This window comes from Dicentrarchus labrax, unplaced genomic scaffold, assembly GCF_905237075.1.
Source record: "Dicentrarchus labrax unplaced genomic scaffold, dlabrax2021, whole genome shotgun sequence".
NCBI lineage: Eukaryota > Metazoa > Chordata > Actinopteri > Moronidae > Dicentrarchus > Dicentrarchus labrax.
In genome coordinates this window covers 20933364-20953582 of record NW_026136714.1, presented here as the reverse complement: position 1 = coordinate 20953582, position 20219 = coordinate 20933364, and the positions used below count along the sequence as shown (strand labels likewise).

Here is a 20219-nt window from a genome sequence, read left to right as displayed (position 1 = left end):
AACATAGGGTATACCATCCTTGGTGGATAAAATTGGAGAATTTTTTATTTTTTTTTAATCTGTGACTATCAATCATAGAGCATGACTAAGTGCTAAAAAGTATTCACAGCAGTTGCTCAAATCCTGATATGACCCTTTTAGGGATCTCAGCCTGCAGATAGAGAAATAACATTAAAGCATGCTGTTGTTCTTCCAGGTTCGGGACTCGGCGCAGTCCTTCCTGACGGTGCAGGTTCCTCTCTACGTGTCTTACATCTACGTGACAGCACCGAGAGGCTGGGCCTCTCTGGAGCATCACACCGAGATGGAGTTCTCCTTCTTCTACGACACCGTGCTCTGGAGGACAGGTCAGGACTAAATCCATCAGAGACCTAATAAACTCTGAGTACAAATCTGTGAACTACAAAACAAAGAGTCTACATACAAGGGTCATAACAAGTTTATTGCAGCTTTTAAAAGCTGATTTCTTTTGGCAGTTATCATAAAAACTGAGGGTTCAGCACACATAAATATGAAATGGGATTTCAACATTTATACAATTGCATTATGTTTATACATACAAATGTCTGATTGAGTGTTGCATTTCTGCTGTAATCTTGATCTGACCTCTGACCCTCATGGCTGGTGTTTTATGTCTGCAGGTATCCAGACTGACAGCGTCCTCTCAGCCAGACTGCAGATCATCAGGATCTACATCAGAGAAGACGGACGACTGGTGATTGAGTTCAAAACCCACGCAAAATTCAGAGGTCAGTTCACAACAGCCACCACAACATTTCAAATGTTAGGGTCCAGGAAAAGTGTCTGTTTAACTTTACAAAGTTGTCTTATACTAATACAACAATACCTGTTGTTGTTGTGGACTATGAGATGAATAGGAACAAAAGGTCTTAGGGTTTGAAAAAAAAGATGTCCGCTTCCACTTCAGAGCAAAAAAACTAATTTCTCTGTCTAATTTTTCTTCCTTTCTTCCTACTTCCAGGTCAGTTTGTCCTTGAACATCACACTCTGCCAGGCCACAAGTCCCACCTGATGGCTCCTGACCACCTCGGAGGCATCGAGTTTGACATTCAGCTGCTCTGGAGCGCTCAAACCTTTGACTCACCGTACCAGCTGTGGAGGGCCACCAGCTCTTACAGCAGGTCAGTCAGTTCATTCACAGCCATAATCAGAGGGAGAGAAGGAAGACTATCATTTATGTTGCCTGAAAGTTTTGCATCAAAATGACATTTTACAGCTGGGTGGGAATATTGATATTGGATCGTTTTTTTAGTAAATGTTGATCCTTTGCTCAAGATACGCAAGATAGAAACAAGCAAACAACAGATTTAATGTAATAACATTTTTACTGCAAAGCTGCTGTAAGATTTAGAAAAACGCCTTTGCAGAAAAGAAAGATATATTTAATGTTTTTTCAAAATGCAATGTCATCAAGCTAAGGAATAGAGTATTCAAATTTTAAACTACATAAGAAGATGTTAGTTGGAGGTTAATGTCATGTTTGCTGCAGGGAGCCTCAGAAGGTTCCTTGTGGAGTATCCAAAACGGTCCTCATGTGATTTGTTTGACTTTTTACCTTCTGGATTTCAGAAGAATCCTAGATCAACTGTTTTGTTTTGTTGGGGTACCTCACTGTGCCTCAGTAATAATCTTTTTGCGTTGTCTTGATGTGTATCCTTCAACAGGAAGGACTACTCTGGAGAGTACACCGTCTTCTTGATCCCATGCACTGTCCAGCCCACTCAGCCCTGGATCGATCCCGGCGACAAACCTCTGTCCTGTACCGCTCACGCTCCAGAGAAGTATGTCCCTGCTTAAGTCCTTGGTTTGATTAATGACATATTTTAAGGGATCCTGGTGCATTGTGGGAACAGGGCGACCAATGAAAGTATATCAGGTCACTTCAATCCTGAAATGTCTTGTTGTTCTCTGACAGGTTTCTAGTGCCGATCGCCTTCCAGCAGACCAACCGGCCTGTTCCTGTTGTTTATTCCCTCAACACGGAGTTCCAGCTGTGTAACAATGAGAAGGTGTTCATGATGGACCCCGCCACAACTGATGTCTCTATGGCAGAGATGGACTACAAGGGAGCGTTCTCAATGGGTATGACAGGAGAGAAACAGAGTTAACTTTATTAAGACAGCCTTTTATAAATATATATGGATGTGTTTACTTGAAACTCTAAACATTTTTATGCACATGTACAAATAAAATAAAACCTTTTCCTCTGCTGCCCCCTGCAGGTCAGACTTTGTATGGAAGGGTGTTGTGGAACCCCGAGCAGAACTTGAACGCAGCCTACAAACTGCAGCTGGAGAAGGTTTACCTCTGCACTGGAAGGGACGGATATGTTCCCTTTTTTGATCCCACAGGGACGCTGTACAACGAGGGGCCACAGTATGGCTGCATCCAGCCCAACAAGCACCTCAAACATCGCTTCCTACTGCTGGTACAAATATTTGTTTTCTTTTGTTTACTCTGGTCTGTGGTAAATGCTTAAAGAGCATTGTTCAAAATGCATGTTATGAATACCTACCTGGGGCAAAATATTACCAAGGTCATATAAATATTAAATACAAACATATTAAGGATTCAGAACTGTTACCAATTAGCCTCCCAAGAACCAGTGTTCTCGCTTTAGCTATTATGTGAAACCTGCTCATTATTTGAAGGTCTGTTTAAACAAGTAAAGGCTGTGAAAAAAGAAGGATAAAACAAAATGACTTTCACTAAAACGGTTGTCATGAATATAATATACATTTTAATAACCTTAATTCCATCAGTATAAGAACAGTTTGTGTATTGCTCTGGGTCTGAACAGCAAAACTGTTCTCGCTCCTTGCTGGAATGTGAAATGGACACAGCAGATGTGGAGTTATATGTAAGAGCATTTAAAGAAAACAGCGAAAATATAAATAGTTTATTTATGTTACAAAATATGATCAAATATACTTTATATATATATATATATATATATATATATATATATATATAAGAAATAATAATAAGAAACTATCCACTAAATCTACCTTTTGTATGAGTCTAACCTTCAAGTAGAAAAAGCACCTCAGGTTTTCTTTTGATGTACAGTATTTGCTTCACATGTCTTCCTGTATTGTTATGCCTGTACACAGCAGGCTAACATCCCCCCCATGCACACACAAACACGCAAACCCATATAGATCTTCCCACTTCTCAGTGGGATGGGACCAGGTTTTTTTTGGAGCTATTCAAAACCTGTGGTTTATTTAAATCACTGACATTCTTCACCATGTAAATTGTCTTTAACAGACCATCATTATGTGTAGCAGAAATACTGCACTGTGTCAGCAGCTGAGAAACTGCACTTTAATGCATATGTCCTGCATCTACACTGTATTGCAGACAATTCTTTATTAAGTGTCACACAATGTCTTGAATGTACAGCCATTGGTTGAACTTCAAAATCATTTGTAACTTCCTACTTATGGAAACAGAATCAACGTGACTTTCTTGGGAACATAAGTTCAGTTTAAAGTGCTCTGATTATTTTCTTTTCCAGGATCGTAAACAACCTGACGTATGTGACAAATTTTTCCACGATGTTCCCTTCGAGGCTCACTTAGCCTCAGACATCCCAGATCTGCAGTCCATGACAGCCATGCCGGGTGTTGATGGCTTTACAATGAAGGTTGATGCTCTCTACAAGGTGTGTAGAACTACCTGCACTTCATCTGTTCCATGTATTATTACAGTGTTGCTGTTGTGAGATATTTGGTCTCGTTCAGTCCCTGAGTGATTTGATGGACGTAGCTCTAAACATTTCCTTCCTGAATTCGGTTCCATATAGATGTATTTTTCATAGGGAACTAACTGCTAAAAGCTCGCACACCTTTTATCACTAACTTCCCACTATTTATCTATTCTATGAGATCCCACCAATCAGAGATATTGCTGATGGCATAAAAACCTTATAACCTAATTTAAAGTCATGGGTGGCAGTCAGACCAGAGCAAATGAGACAAGTCTGATTCAGATATAAAAGTATTAATAAATGTCCCAAAGTGTTGTGAGTCAGCATCAGCTGGGTTGGAAGACTACAAGTTTGAAAATGAATAGTCCCTATCTCTGCTGCAGGCCAGCGGCTCAAAGCTACATAAGTTGCTACTAATGGAACTGTCTGCAGTCGAATTGCATTGTGGGTAAACTAGGCGCCAGGCTTTCTCTGATTCAATGCATCGATTTGTATTATTATACTGAGTCTGACAGTATATTAGGAGTGCAATGCTATGGAGTACTATCTAATACATCTAATGTTGTTATTCCATTAATTTAACAGGCAGATGTCAAAACATAAAGTCTTTAGCATGACTTTTAAAAGAAGAATTCAGTTGAATCCTGGTTCCAGAAATAAAGGGTACTCTCATTCAGTACAGTAGCTAATGCCTTCATTCTTTCTCTTTGTTGATTGACAGGTGGAGGCGGGTCACCAGTGGTACCTGCAGGTGATTTATGTGATCAGCCCAGAGTCACGGTCCAGTCCCAGGATTCAGCGCTCGGTGACGTATGAGCTGAGCCGCCCTAAGCGTGACCTGGTGGATCGCAGCGGGCGCCTGACGCTGGATGAGTCGCTGATCTACGACAACGAGGGCGACCAGGTGAAGAACGGTACCAACATGAAGTCGCTCCGTCTGGAGGCCGGGCCCTCTGCCACCTTTAACGCCCACGTGGGCAGTTCGGTGGGCGGGGGAGTGGCCGCCGTGACCCTACTGGTCCTGGTCCTGCTGGCCTCCTGCTTCCTGTTCCGCCGCTGCCGACGGTCGGCCAAGAAGAAGAGCAAGAAGGCTCAGAAAGTGTACGAGGAGTACCCGCTCAACACCAAGGTGGAGGTGTGCATGGACAAGTGTGTGGAGAAGAACTTCAGCACCAAACACTGCACCGTGAGGAACGTCAATATCCTCAACCGCAACCAGGAGCCCAACGGCAAGGCCAAGGTCAAACAGGTCAACCTGGAGGTCAAACTCCACAACAACCTCAACGACGGCACTGAGGTCTGAAACACTGGTGAGGAAGAGTAGGAGAGGAGGAGATGGAGAGGAGGAGCAGGACGGAAAAAAAGGTATTTTCTAAAAGAAAGTTTGTACTTATGGAACGAGATGTTTGTTAATGTATTTTTATACCACTTTGAAAAAGGGAAGAGTGAGACATGCAGAAAGCTACGCAGAGTTTTAATCATTTTGCAACTGGGCTACCTCAGGAATCCACAAAACCACTCAGCTGCGTGAAACCGCCAAAACATCTGCATCTGATCATCCAAACTCCATCTGAAACTGCTGTCCATTGCATTACTGTGTAACTTGACATTTACGTCCTTTTTAGCACCAAGATGGTGACTGGTAGCTCAGACACTGGTGATTGTTTGACAAAAACACTTCTCTGCTGCATTGAGTCATTTCACTGCTACTAAATGTCACTACTATAGAGTGGAAGCCAGTGTAGAAGTCCTCCTTTTCTGCATATATCTTTATCATTTACTGTTTCTGCTGATAAATTAACTCAAAAGACTCTGATTAAACAGAACAAAGTTGAATTTTCCTGTGGAGCGACTTGTACACCAGCTACAGCTGCTTCTGACTGCTGTGAAAGTATTAAGCACATAGAGTGTGCTGCTATCGCTCGAGGGCGAATGAGTGCAGAGTGTAAATAATAACAAAAATGAATGATACCTATTCAAGTGCAATTATGCCATAGCTTTTGTTAATCCTTCCCTCATGAGCAGGAACTTTATTTGCATTTAAAAGAAACTTGTATTTCAAGCCTTACATAGAGACATTTGTACTGTCAAGTTGAACAAACAGATAATTATTCTTGTTTCAACACAAAAACATATTTTTTTGTTTGTACTGTACACACAGCTGCCAATATTAAGTGCCATGCAGTATTTTTCCTCATGAATTTCAAAACTAATCATCCAAAGTGTTTTTTTTTCTTTTTCAAGAGTGAGAAAATTTCCATGTGATTGTAATAAACCAGACGCCACCGTTTGGACAACAAAGGTTTCGATCCCGTCCACATGACTGAGTGCATTAGCCTTACTACTGTTCTAATGAAAATAACCATTTTTTTAAATGATGTATTTTTAAAGAGATGTGTGTCTACCTGCCTTCTTTCCACCCAAAGACACAAAATTCATCACTTATTTTTTATTTACACGGGCTCACATCTCGCTCAATTTTCTTTTTTTTCTCATTTATGTATTATTATGTTACCCTCTTATGATGTATTATGTTACGCTCAGCTACTGATGTACCTATGATGTTAAAGTTACTGTAATTTTTTGTAATAAGTGTATGACATTGGTTGGAGAGCACTGCAAAAGAAAAAAATGTTTTCTCATGTGAGATGTTGACATGTTTCTCTCCATTTGTCTCTCTGATCCCAATTCCTGTTCTCTTTCAACTCTGTGCCTATCAAAACAACACAAGAACAGGAAATTATGGGAAATAACAATATATTTTTGGTGCTATCATTTTGTGGAAAATAACTACAATGCTATCAACATGATGCCTGTATTTGGTGCCTTTTTAGTAATAAAAAATGCTGAAACCCACAATTGTTCTGTATTTCATGTTTATTATTTATGATTCTTTTCAGTTAATGTATTTAATAAGATTGGAAGATAAGATTTTTTACAAATATTTTAACATTTTTGTACATGTGATGTACATGTGGAGTGTCAGTGTTTGTGGCACTTGCTAGTGTTGCTAATCTAAATAGGATGGGATGTTCTGGAACAGAGAAAGTTGACACTCAATACAATAACAGTGAGCACCACTTTAAGGTAGTGATATACGCTAATGCATGATAACATGCTCACAAAGACAATGCTACCATGTTGATGTTTAGTAGCTTTAGTGTTCACTAGGTTGACCATCTTAGTTTAGTGGGTTAGCATTAACATTTGCTAATTTGTACTGCAACTGCAGCTGAGGTTGATGGATGCACAAAGACTGCAATCTAGTAAATATGGATGTAAACAATTTCAAATACGAAAAAGAATTGCCTTTGCAACTCTTTTATGAGGGTGGAAACGCACTTGACTTGTGTGTCAGACCTCAAAGATACAGTAGTGAGTAAATGTCAGGAATCTATCCAATGAGACATTTCAGTCTGGACCAACATGTTGGACTGGTCAGAAAACATGCCACTAGAAATGATCGTAAAGTTTACAAAACGCATGACCAGTTGAAGCAAACAGTTCAAGTAAAAATAAGAAGAGGAAAAAAAGCCCCATACCTTTAAAAAGAAGAAAGCCAAATAAATCTGATGGGTGATGTAAAACTGGATGGGCCAACAGATAATAAGAAATTATACAGTTTCTCATTATATTCAGAAGCAGGCCTTCTACACGTTGATATGTGATAAATACGAGCCGCCCCTGAAGGCAGCACCTGCCTGCACAGAGTGGGCGTGGTCAGATGACTCTTCAGGTAGATTTCCAGTGTCCACAGAGATTGAAGGTGTGGAGGAAACGCTTTTCCGGTTCAGAACATAATCCAGGTGAGCTTTTCCGTGGTTTCTTTAACTCAGTTCTTATCTTTCAGTGCATTTATTTTGTGTTTGACTGTTAGTGTAGTAATGTATTATTCTTTGGAGTAGCAGAGTTAATAGTTTAAAGCAGAAGTGGAGGATTGATTTTCTCATGAACCCGTCATTACCTGAGCAAAGCTTTCTGTATTTCATTATGCTCACTTAAGGAAGTGTTGATCTGTGATGTTTATTTTAAATTTCACAGCAAGTTGATCATATTTAATGATATATTTTATTTGCAAATCCCAGTAGTCTTCCTGTAGGGAGTGTGCTGTGAATCTGAGTCCTCTGGGATATGTTTAAATCTCCTCTGGTGTCTTTACTTCTTTATTTGTCTATGATATCAAGTTTACAGTTTGATTATGTTCAGATCAATTAAAAAGTAGTTCTTGATTTTATTTTTCTGTGTTACTTTTTGAAAGCGATATAAAAATGCAGCTGGTTGCAGTAATGAGGCTTCACTGAGGCTGAATGGTTCATTTACTTTACATTCATCAGAACAGCTGATCAAATAGGCAAATATAGATGTGTCAGCATTACAAGGATGTTAAATCCTGTAGTACATTTTGACAGGTGCCACACAGACATGCCAGTGAGATATTGTTCAGCTACTGTGAGACATCATATATCCACATCCTATAAAAAAGAAAATACCCAAAAGTGCTTTAAGGCCACGATTTCAGTAACTTACAGCCGGACAGAGTTGATTGAACTTCAGAATGTAGACAAAAGAATCAGCAATAAACTTGACGTGATTACTCTGTTTTTTTATTTGTAAAGATTTCAGTTTTCATGTACCTGCCTCAAAATCTCCAAATGTCCCAGCAGCACAGTTAGGCTATATTTTGAAAAATTAGCATTGAACTGAGAGTAAATTTGGGGATTTGGGGACCCAAGAACAACATCAGAGTTCTGACTTTATTCTCAAGACTTCGACTAATCACCAAATTTTATTTCAACACTTCTTCCCTTTTGTGCCCTCTTGTGCCCTCTTACTTTAAGTAATCACACAGGACATTAGATTAGAACTAGGGAAAACTGACACCATAGTGCTTAATAAACACAAAAGATTGCTATTGTAAAGTCATTATAATATGTACACTTATATGTGTGCTTTTTAATGACATTAGTTTGGTGAGAATACCTTGAGAATAGAGGTGTTCATATACCATAAAGGACAAAACAACAAGAACGTTTAACTGTGAATGTGTATTTGCTTTTCTTCAACAGAGGAACTTCCTGTTGTCATCATGACGTCTTTATGGGTAAGCCATGTTCTCTGTTTTTATGTTTATGATAACGCTGTGACTGATCATAGATTTTAAACACAGCTGATAAACATTTTGCAGGATGACTTGGACAGTCTTGTGAATACCCCTTCCTCTTTCTCAGCAAAAGTAAGTCCAACTGAATCTTCACACTGACTTGAGGCTTTCTGTGACATATATTATTGCACAAATAACAAAATGAGAGGAAAAACCAAACAAACTGACCGACGGACGTCACTGTGTTCTTCAGACTGGAGAGAGAGGAACCATCAAGCCTAAAGCTGACTTTGATGCAGGAGACGATGCTGAGGCTCTGAGGAAGGCCATTGAAGGACTTGGTACAAATAGACACACACACACACACACACACACATATCATAATGTATAAAGATAGTCTCTCCAGGATACACTAATGAACATATATTTAGATATCTCTAAAACTAACCAAATTACCTCCAGTCTCTGTTGTTGAGTTTAACACAGTATGTTAGTATGCATACGATGCTAATATTCTAAATGTAATGATAATAATAATCATACATTTTGATTTGGGGCACTTTTTTAAACACACAAGGAAGCAAAACTGAACAGCTGTCTAGATAAGTAACTAACCCTAATGCTAATTTAGCAACGTTAGCCACATAGCCACCTATGAACATGGTAAAATCTTGATATTGTAATGCTAACATGCTAATTGTTAATCGTTAGCTGTTAATTGAACATCAAATAGCTGTTAGCCACATTACAGTATGTGTAGGGATGTTAACGCGCTAACATTAGCTCATTAAGTAGCTACACATCCCTACAAAGCCAAAACACAGTAACAGTGAGTACATATTTGGTCCAAACTGAGTTAAAACGGAAGTCTTTGGCATCTGTTTGCCGTATGAAAATTTATTATAACCTAAAATTGTGAGAGAGCGTGTAGTCACGAAGAGACAGCTAACGGTAACGCAGGAGAGATAAAACTAGAGAGATAGCTATAGCTATGGCTAGCCTAGGTGAAGGTAAAACTACATTTACTAATCTTTCCCTATCTGTAGTCTGTAACTGAATAAATGATATATATGATTTGTACATTTTGATGAATCATCGTCTTATCTTGATATAACGTTAACTAAATGAGACATTTGAATCATAATGGGAAATACACAGCTCGGAAACTAGCTTAGCTGAGTAGTTAGCGCTAACTGCCATCCTAACTTATCTAAATAAAGTCACTTAAGGTTAAGCTTCTTTAAATCCCAAATGTAACTGTAATTTTATTTATTTTAGTGATTTAAATGTAAATATTAACAGTACACAAACACACTAGACAAAATAGAATTACATTGAATCCCCATGGGCCATAATCAGAAATGTGTGTAGTCCTGTTTTATTTGAGTTCTTATTCAGCATATAAAGAAATAATATAATGGCATAACATCAAAATAACATCCTTTCTTTCTGTTATGTTTTTGCCAGCCAGACAAAACAAGGTTTTTCTTACTTTTACTGCATCAGTAGTTTCGACTCTCTTTGTAGGGACACGTTTTCAAATTCAGCTCAAAGCACATGTTATGACTGTAGACAGAAGTTTAGATTGATGAAAGCTGGAGTTAACGTGGCAAAAATGTCTGTTTCTTATTTATTCCGTTTGTTTATCCCTTTTGTTGTTACATTTCTTTTATGGTGTCCTCTTTCATGTTTATTAATGCACCTCCTCGTGTTTCTTCCTAAAAAATGTTGCAGGCACCAAAGAGAAGGTTCTGATTGACATTCTGACTCATAGAAGTAGCGCTCAGAGGCAGCTCATCTGTGAAGCTTATCAGGAAGCCACTGGCAGAGTAAGATCACCCCTGTTGTCAGAGAGTGAATTACAGTACACTAGCGTCATAGCACTCTTTCAAAGTCTTTCATAAGCTCAGAAAAAGAGTTCCTTGCTGCTTCATGAGAACCTTTTTGAAACAGGAGCTTGTTCTCATGGGAAATATTACAGTGGATGTGATGAGGTGAGGTCTGCTTTAAGGTTAAATAATTACTTTGGATTATTATTTATTATTATTATATAAGCCAGAAGCCTAGTTTTTCTCTTTTTCGTTGCATGTTTTACTGATTTGTTACCATTGAAACACAGCTCTTAGCTTGTTACTGCAGCCAGGGTTTAGTCTTGATAAATGTAAGGCGTAACATGAGTCTTTCTTTTTTTATAAACTCTCTTACTTGCATAATCAGTAGTCTAAAAGACAAAACTGAGACTGACCTACCTCAATAAAAGAATCTAGTTTGCATTTACAGTTGCAGCTTATTACTTTCTGTGTAACTGTAATTATTTTTATTTGTGAATCTTTCAACCATTATCTGTTGCACATTCTTTGATTTAATTTCCAACAGATTCTATATTAAGATATCATCTTGTGCAGCATTAACATGAGAAATAATTGCCACTGTGTCTGTGTGACTCAGTCTGGGTTTGGTTGTAGGCCAGAGGCCTGGGTGTATTTGCATGGGTGTGGTTGTGTGTTGCATGAAAATGAGTATGCTTTGTTTACGTTATAGACATTACTGGAGGACTTGGAAGGGGACACCAATGGTGACTTTGAGGAAGTGCTGGTGGCGCTCGTCACCCCTCCTGCAGTGTACGACTGCCATGAAGTGATGCGGGCAATGAAAGTCAGTTTCTTACTTTTGTCATTTTCTCTCAGATTTTATTTTATAATTTACAAATAAATGTTGGTATGAGAGGAAAGAAAGATATTTATAACAATATGTTACATTCAGCTTGTAGAGTCGAACTGAAATAATATATAACTTTGGTCCAGTCGAGTTCAAACTTGAAATATAAATTTATTTACACTACCACATAACCCTACTTCAAAAATCCCTTTAACCTTTTGGATTAAAATTACAAGCTCCGAATATACTGTACGGTTAATATTCAGGCACACAAAACAAATTTTCATGTACAAATGAAACAATATAGCTGTAGTTAGTAGAACTGAATCCCATGATTTCCATTCAGCATTTATTTTGTCTGTTTATGTATATATTTTTTTAAACCATAGATGTATTTTAGAGTGAAGCAGAGCTCCATGTGGCCTTTCAGTGAACTCTTGGTTTAACCTCATTGTTGGTTTGATGCTGTAAATGCAGTTCAGTGGTATATTAACTGTGTGACGATGCTGCAGGGAGCTGGGACAGAAGACAGCGTCCTGATTGAAATCTTTGCCTCCAGATCCAATGAACAAATCGCAGCTCTCTGTGATGTCTATTTACAAGGTAAACAATGTAAACAGCTTTAATTCCTAAGAATGTAATGAGGATGACAGTCCATCCAAAAGCATTGGTCGAACTGGCCTTTTGAGTGTGAATTTCTTGTTTTATGATTTATAAAATTTTCAAACATCCGAATTATGAGTCTTGGATGTTTTCCTCCACAGAAACGGAGAAAAAGTTGACCCTTGACCTGAAGGATGAAGTTTCCGGAGACTTTTCCACAGCGCTGCTCCTCCTGGCTGAAGTTTGTCATTACAATATAAAAGAATATACATATACAGAATGAACTTAACTGACATACGATCTGTGATGCACAATATGAAGAGATGAGTGCATAAAAATGATCAAATGAGTTACTTGGAGAGATGATGAAGTAAAACCTACAGTACTATGAGTACCGTCTGGATTAACATATACATATAACATATCACATTTCCTTCCCTTTTTAATCTTTTCCACAAAGAGAAATAGAGGAAAATAAATAAATACGTAAATATTAAAGGTGAAAAATAAGGTAAAATTAAAATAATCATTAAGAAAGAAAGAAAAGGTGGGAAAGCAAACATGACAAAAATAAGAGCACCTATCTATAGTGGTGAGGGTAAACCGTGCAGGTACAAAATAAAGTCCATTCACCACATCATCATTTCAACTGTCATCACAGTCACTAAACAATGTGGGGAATAAACAAGTTCTGTTGGTTTGAACAATTCCTGTCTGCACAGCAGTATGTAAATGAGTGTGATGTTATTTAAATTAAGATTTTGCTTTTGTTTCCAGGGCAAGAGGGACGACGGCACCACAGTAGATACTGAGCAGGCAAAAGAAGACGCCAAGGTGCAGTATGACGCATGTTTGAATTTGTTTCATAGGGAAAATGTTTGTTCTTACCATAAATTGTATCTCTTTATGGTAAATATATTTTTAACCATTTTATTTTTTTCAATACCCAGACTCTTTATGATGCTGGGGAGAAGAAGTGGGGCACGGATGAATCTAAATTTGTTGACATCCTCTGCCAAAGAAGTATACCTCAGCTGAGACAAAGTACACCATGCTTAATACACATTGTCTTAAATAAAGTTCTACAAATGATGGTCAGTTTGGAATAACTGGAAATGTAAAGTGAGACTTTTTCTTTGTTTTGTTTTGTGTAGCTCTTGTTGAATACAAAAACATCAGTGGAAAGACTCTACAGCAAAGCATTGAAGGAGAGATGTCAGGGGAGCTGGAGGAACTACTGGTGGCTATCGGTAGGTTACTGTGCTTATTACTATGCTGTTTAGAACTAATATAGTAGTATTGTGTGTGTGTGTGTTTGTGTGTATATCAGTTAAGTTCAGTAACAAAACCTGTGGAATGTCTTTACAGAAGAGTGCGGATATCACTGCCCATGTTTTTGGAATTGCATGTTCAACAATCACATATTGGAGTAATGGTAGCGTGTCCACATACTTTTGGTCATGTAGTGAATATTCCCATGTAAAGAGTTACTGTCTGTTAGATATTTGAAAACTGTTGACTATGGCTTTATAGAATGGTATATAATAAATATTGAGCAACAAAACTGTACATTTTAAAATGGATTTCTCTTTCTCTGCTAGGAAAAGATAAACTTCAATCTTTTGTATACTGTTTTAACCACATTGTTGTTTCTCCTCCAGTGAAATGTGTGAAGAGCGTGCCGGCCTACTTTGCAGAGCGCCTGTATGAGAGCATGAAGGTGAATATACAGTTTCTATTGCATGTGCTCACAGTTGCAGATCATTGTACAAACATGGAAAGCAATAAACAATATCTAGTTCATGTGGATATTTTAACTGTAGGGAGGTGCAGCCCATAATATGAAGCTGTTCAGCAGAGAGAATTTTAAAAGAAATGTCTTCCTTTTGTAGCTGAGCAGTATCATTGCTGAACTATTACTGAACTTCAACTGAAGCGGTTATTTGGACATTTTAAGCCTCAACACTTAGAATTCCCTCCCAACGATACTACCCCAAATCCCAAATCCATAATGCATACATCATCATACTGTTGTAGCAGTTAGTATACAATAATGTCAAAATACTTAATCATTATATATGATCAGGAAAGGACTTTGGAACGCTACTGTCCATTAAACTTCACAAGATTTGAAGGTCCAGAGTGTAGGATTTAGTGGCATCTAGCGAGGTAATTGCAGATTGCAACACATTCGCTTCTCTACTCGCTACGGTAGAAACATGGTAGTTCAATACCCACAGTGTAGATAAACACAGCTCATTCTGCGGTTACAAAAACATAATCGTTCCTATATTCAGGTGATTTTACACTAATGAATACATAGCTATGAATATTGTCCATCAACGGCGCACTTTACAATCAGCCTTTTTTAGTATGCATACTTTCTGATTTGAGTATATTTCATTTTGTCACTTTGCCAGTGTGAACACGCTACATACTGAAAACGTGCCTAGAATCAGTACGTAGTATGAATTTGAGACTCAGCTATTGTTGCAGACAGCAATGTACGCTGGTCCCCCACTCCAGCCACCCACCCCATAGATCCTATCCAGGAACACTAATGAATGGGTTAAATACAAATGTATTTCCTCTCAAATAAACCCTTCACATAGTGGTTTCTTCCTCTGTTCACCGACTAGAAATAGCTAATGTTTGAGGCAGAAGAGTTTAGTTTTATATTCCAGAGCGAAAAGTAAAACGTAAGATAAAGGCAGGATAAATTCTGTACGTGATTTAAGTGTAAAATGTGTTATTGCCCTGTGAGCCCGGACCAGTAGTCCTTGAGGTTAGGGTAAGTGGTTGGGTTAGGCTGTCCACAATGAATGTAGTCAATGGAATGTCCTCACAAGGATAGCTGCTTGTGTGTGTCTTCACTGCCAATTTCTTGGTCAGGGTGGTGGAACAGATGAGTCAACTCTGAACCGGATCATGGTGAGTCGGTCTGAGATTGACCTGCTGGACATCCGAGCCGAGTTCAAGAAACTGTACGAGTACTCACTGCACTCTGCAATCGAGGTGAGGAGCTGCTTTACTTGATAATAATTTAACTTACAAGAAAGATAATGATACTCTGCACCTTTGGTCCCATGATTTGACTTTATTCTACTTACTCTAAACTCTAGCTTTATCCCATTACATTTCAGTAATAGGATCCTTGCAAAGAGTTTGTCTATACACAGTTTGCAGCAACATAAATTCACTAAAAATGAAGTGTGATCAGAGGATTTGACTGACTCTGAAGCCTGACCTGTTTTGTTCTGGCCTCTGTAGATTTATGAGTCATCAGAGTTTGAAGAATAAAGCTGCTTTGAGATCTGTGAAGCCAGATACATTTGAATAATGGCAGAGCCAGGAGGTCCTCTGAGACACACAAAGACTGTACTGAGACAAAAAGACTCATGTATGGGATAACCAGAGCTGTTCCTGAATGTCTCTTCATATTACACAAAATTAATCTTTCACTAATATTTGATGGGATTTTATTAATTCTTTTGAAACTCAATAAAACCACTTATTGGTGAGGGATGGGTCCGTAAAGAACGCCGTACAGTATACGTAGGGTAAATGTTGACTGTGTGTTTTTCATCTGTTGCTTTATTTTGCGTTGTGGTTGCGCAGGTGGGTTTGGCTTCCTGTACTGAGCAAATTTTTTAGAGATTTGAAAAAGACAGCACCTACCTGTTGTTAAATATAAAAAGGCAGTAAATTACAACCCACATCCAGCCGCTCTGACAAGTAACCAGCCATCAGTTGGCGGTCACACAAACCTTCAGAGGCCAACTGCTGATCCACTAGCTTCAGTGTAATTTCTGATCAGGCTTTGTTAAGTGACTACAGGGTTTACTATCCATATATTATAAGATAAGTGCTTATCTTTATAGAAAATTAACCCCTCCATGTATTAGGACATATACAAATAGTCTGCTTGGAATAATAATGTGCGTCTGATGTGTTTTTTCCACATAAAAAGTATAATTTCCACATTAAAACCCTAAAAAAACATGTGAAATTCCATTAGAACTGAAAACTAGTGGAACAGAAGCTAATCTGTGCTGAACCTCAGCTCTGTAAACTCCTAACAACCCAGTGAAATCACCTGCTGTACTGGTCAATGCGGTTGAAAGACACTTTTCTCCTTGCTTGTGTTACTGTGTCCTCCAGTCAGATCTGGGGGGCGACCACGGGGACTGTGTGAAGGCCATCTGTGGAGGAGAAGACTAACACCTGAGGTCTACCTGAGGCCAAGAAGAAATCTGCTTCCTCTTGAAGTCACACTGTAGGCCCGCTGTCGTTCTCTCACACTTCTACTTTACTTTCATCTTCAAACTACCAACTACTCACTGGTTTACAGTCTTGTAGCAACAGGCAGCTTTGAAAGAAAGACGTCATATATAAAATCATAAAAGCACAGCGAGAAGTCTGGAGACATGAAAACGTCAACTGAAGTTTTGATATAAAATTCTGTTTTGTTTCAGTCGGATTGCAATGGGAATTATGAAAAGACTCTGCGGAGGAGATGAGTCCTAACATCGACATGTTCTCATCTCACCATGTCTCAATTTCCATTTCTGTCATCTTATGCACTATCCTCTCAGCAGTGGTGGAAGGTACTATTTTGAGGCACTTGTGCTTTGCACTACAATTCTCAAAAAAATATTCTTTTCACTTTACTACATTTATTTAAGATCTATAGTTACTTTTCAAATGAAGATTTTACAAGCAAAACACATTATTAGTTTATTAGAAATATGATCCACTGTTACGTAATGGATTTGAGTTCTTTGAGTACTACTTCCTGAACTTGCACGTGGAAAATCTCCTATGAAAAAACGTTGTATGTGCATTTGTTGCGTCATTCATGCTTTATTGGTGCTATTTTTCTTCTGCCTGTTGGTAACTCAAATGTAGAAGAGTCTTGGAAATCATTGTTACTGTTTTATATTATATATCAGGAGGCTAAAAATTCACCAATGGATTAAAAATAATTGATAGATATTTTGACAGTGAGTTTGAGGTTTTGATAACTTTGTGTTTGGTATTTACCATCTGTTAAGTGAATGACAAAATCCAACTAATTAATAAATATGTCAATAAAAACTCATCAAAATTCAATAATTAAATGATGGCATCAACTGTTTATTGGGGTGATTAAGATTACGTCCTTGAACAACAACAACAACAATGATTCCAATTATTTGATAGCATAAGCTCTGCTCTTTTATCTCCCTCTTGTGTCTCTGTAACTTCAAGAAATAATAAAATTCTCCTGAATTATTTACAGCCAGGAATATTGTTTATTTTTACTTGCACTGTCCAGCAGTCTGGTAGTCCACCGATGTCGCCAGCAGGGGGCACTACTGATTCAGCAACAGTGTTTAAAAGCTTTTTAAATGTCTGCAGGTATACAGAAGTGTTATACTCCTCTTAATGATTGTAGCAGTAAACAAATACCAGCACTTGTACTTAAGAGTATTTTAAACTATACTACTTTATACTATTTTATACTACTTTGTACTAATACACCGCTACATTTAGAGGGAAATATTGTACTTTTTACTCTACTGCATTTATTTGACACCTATACAAATTTTCAGATTAAGATTTTACACACAAAATGTGTATAAAATATGATGCAATGCTTTAAACTAACCTGTAGAGTACCTATAACGTGCATTAGGAAATAACATTAAGTAATAATATGCAATGATGCAATTTATTTTGAATGTAGTATTCATAATAACACTCTCAAAGGGAGGTGTGTTTCTGCATAATACATATTTTTGATACATTGATAGACTTTTTATTAGACTATCGTATTTCCACTTTTACTTAGTAAAGGATCAGAATACTTCTTCCACCACTATGTCTCTATACACAAATAGATATTGATATAGCCTCACACTTTTACATTATTTAATATTCCACCCATTTTTGTGTGTGTACCTTTATCTTCTACTGTTTATACTTAAAAGAAGTGTAGAAAAATGAAAACTAATAACTTTAATGAAGATGGAGGAAAGGTGGTTATTATTTCTTTCCCTTGATTACTTTTTGTAGATATTAAGCTATATAATGATAATGGTGTTAAATCTACAGGTTGTTGTAATAACTCTTTAAAATATAATAAAATGTCAAATGAGTGGCTAATCCAAACTGCTGAATAATGTAACAGTCCTTTCGTCATCAGGGATGTAACATCTAATTATAAATTAAAATGACTGAATGTCATAAAGTTCACAAAACTGTTATGTTTATATTACATCATCAATTACAAATATGGTAAATTCCTATTAACTATTTTAAATTAACAGACAAATGTATGTTTTTATTCATGTTATTACATTAACAGGATTTGCTACTTTTTTTTATCTGATGTGCCGGAATCCCATATGACTTTTCACATTTTATTTCATTGTTTTCAGACATTATTGGATTACATAAATCACAAACTGTCTGACTTTGGCTAATTAGAAGAATAAATCCGTAGGTAATATAAAAGAACATAAAAACAGCCAAAAGTCACACAAAGGTCAGAGCTGTAGTTTCCTGACAATAGATGGATATAAATAATCTATAATAAGAATGAAATACTGAATGTTAAAGACCTCAGTGTTGTTATGGTTCCTTTACTCAGCTCATCTAAACAGTATGCTAGACTTGCAAATGGGAAACAATGCACAATACTGAAACAGGATCATCCATTAAGAAAGAACAGGTCAATCAAAAGGAATCAATAAGACTCATTTGCAGCAGCCTTGGATTTAATAATGCAGGATGTCCTTGTGCAGAGAGAAAGATTCCACACACACACACACACACACACACACATCACAGGCCTTTCTAAAGACTGAAATCTCCAACAAAACAGTGAGGTCGAAAGTATCATATTTAGTTGTAAGATATGTTTGAAAGGCTGGTCATCAGAACAGCAGAAGCGCTGCTCAGATGGGTAATTTAATTTCAAATGTTTGCTCTGTTTCCAATTCGAAATAAAATGCATCCACAAAGTAATTTAATTCCCCCAGAAAGGGTCTTATACTGGAAACATTGAGCAGAATGACAGCATCCTGAGGGGAGGCTGAGGCTGTGAATCAAACTCAGCTTGTTTCCCTCTTGGCAAATCAAAGTTTTGTTCCAAAATGAGGTCTTTCGCTGCTAAAAACTGTGACGTAAGTAAAAAAAATATCTGGTTCCCTTTAAAGGAAAGAACATAACTAAGGTTGTTGTTTGGCCAAATAAGACCACCTGTAGGGAGCAAATCCTTAAACGATTAAATCATGAACTTTCACTTAAAATGATGAATATCAGATGTCTCACCCCCAAAGTGGGTTCATGCACTTTTTTAAATTAAGTGTCATATGTTGTCCAAAAAAACAGAGCTCATACTTCAAAAAGTGGAGGTCTTTCTCCTCTTTATTTATTGCATGTAATGTTACACAGTAATAACAAAGTTATTGTTGTTGTAAATTATTATTTCATGTCTCATATATATACTGGTAACTTTGGGAATCTGAAAAATCACATTTTCAAACCAATTCTTCCTGAAGATGGAGAAAAAGTGCAAAAGGCTTTCTTTCAATGAAAATGCAGTAAAATGTGACTTTAGTTGTGCGCTTTATCACAAATGTTATTACCTCAGTGGGCAATCATTGTATTTTTTATGATAGTTTGCGATCACAAATACATATAAACAATGAATTCTAAAATCTAAAAATACAAATATGACAATATAAGGAAAGAACTGATATACACAAGGGTTAATGGCGGTGGCCAGTCCATAGCAGGCCAACAATATCCAACACCACAGAAGGACAAGGACTCCAAATAATGGTTTGAACATCTGAACTCGAGCTGCTGATAAAGACCACGTAATACTGTCAAGAGAGTGGACTTGGAGTGGAAATCATTCCAATATAATAGGTCGTCTGTCCATATGAAAGATTCTCAAGGACATTTTCTGATCTGCTGTCAGGGTTTTGGGAGTCAGTACGGCAACGTCAACAAAAACTGACGTCACAGCTGCCAGTCACTGAACAGGGTGAAGTGAAAAGTCAAATCACACCACAACTTTCTCCTCTGCATTTCCCTTACTCAGCTTTTCTGCTTTCAGTGTCAACAAACTAA

The 20219-nt window shown here is 37.6% G+C and overlaps 2 protein-coding genes across 4 annotated transcripts in view; both read left to right on the top strand.

The window, feature by feature from the left end:
• Window positions 1-6592, top strand: part of fras1 (Fraser extracellular matrix complex subunit 1) — a 229714-nt gene extending 223122 nt beyond the window's left edge. For both annotated transcript variants that reach the window (XM_051422880.1, XM_051422879.1), the window contains exons 66-73: window positions 197-347; window positions 642-749; window positions 983-1142; window positions 1686-1802; window positions 1937-2103; window positions 2244-2449; window positions 3542-3688; window positions 4455-6592. In XM_051422880.1, coding sequence (XP_051278840.1) covers window positions 197-347; window positions 642-749; window positions 983-1142; window positions 1686-1802; window positions 1937-2103; window positions 2244-2449; window positions 3542-3688; window positions 4455-5036 — 1638 coding nt within the window. In that variant the 3' untranslated portion in view covers window positions 5037-6592. The remainder of the gene's footprint in view (window positions 1-196; window positions 348-641; window positions 750-982; window positions 1143-1685; window positions 1803-1936; window positions 2104-2243; window positions 2450-3541; window positions 3689-4454) is intronic.
• An 863-nt stretch (window positions 6593-7455) lies between these two features.
• On the top strand, window positions 7456-17375 carry anxa3a (annexin A3a). 2 transcript variants are annotated; one of them, XR_007887493.1, is made up of 15 exons: window positions 7456-7539; window positions 8800-8834; window positions 8919-8966; window positions 9088-9175; window positions 10569-10663; window positions 11376-11489; window positions 12005-12095; window positions 12257-12336; window positions 12873-12929; window positions 13046-13139; window positions 13250-13345; window positions 13757-13815; window positions 14988-15110; window positions 16257-16371; window positions 16571-17375. XR_007887493.1 is itself a non-coding variant. In XM_051422893.1 (14 exons), exons 1-14 carry the CDS (start codon window positions 7458-7460, stop codon window positions 16314-16316), a joined length of 1122 nt encoding a protein of 373 aa, XP_051278853.1. In that variant the 5' UTR covers window positions 7456-7457; the 3' UTR covers window positions 16317-17375. The 2 variants fall into 2 exon arrangements, 1 of the variants encoding a protein (XP_051278853.1); XM_051422893.1 differs by having other exon boundaries at window positions 16257-17375.
• The last annotated feature ends 2844 nt before the right edge of the window (window positions 17376-20219 follow it).

Coding starts and splice junctions, on each gene's coding strand:
- anxa3a (XM_051422893.1), top strand. CDS start 7,458: ATGACTCTTCAGGTAGATTTCCAGTGTCCACAGAGATTGAAGGTGTGG. Junction 9,176..10,568: donor GAAGGCCATTGAAGGACTTG/GTACAAATAGAC, acceptor AAAATGTTGCAG/GCACCAAAGAGAAGGTTCTG. Junction 12,337..12,872: donor CGCTGCTCCTCCTGGCTGAA/GTTTGTCATTAC, acceptor TTTTGTTTCCAG/GGCAAGAGGGACGACGGCAC.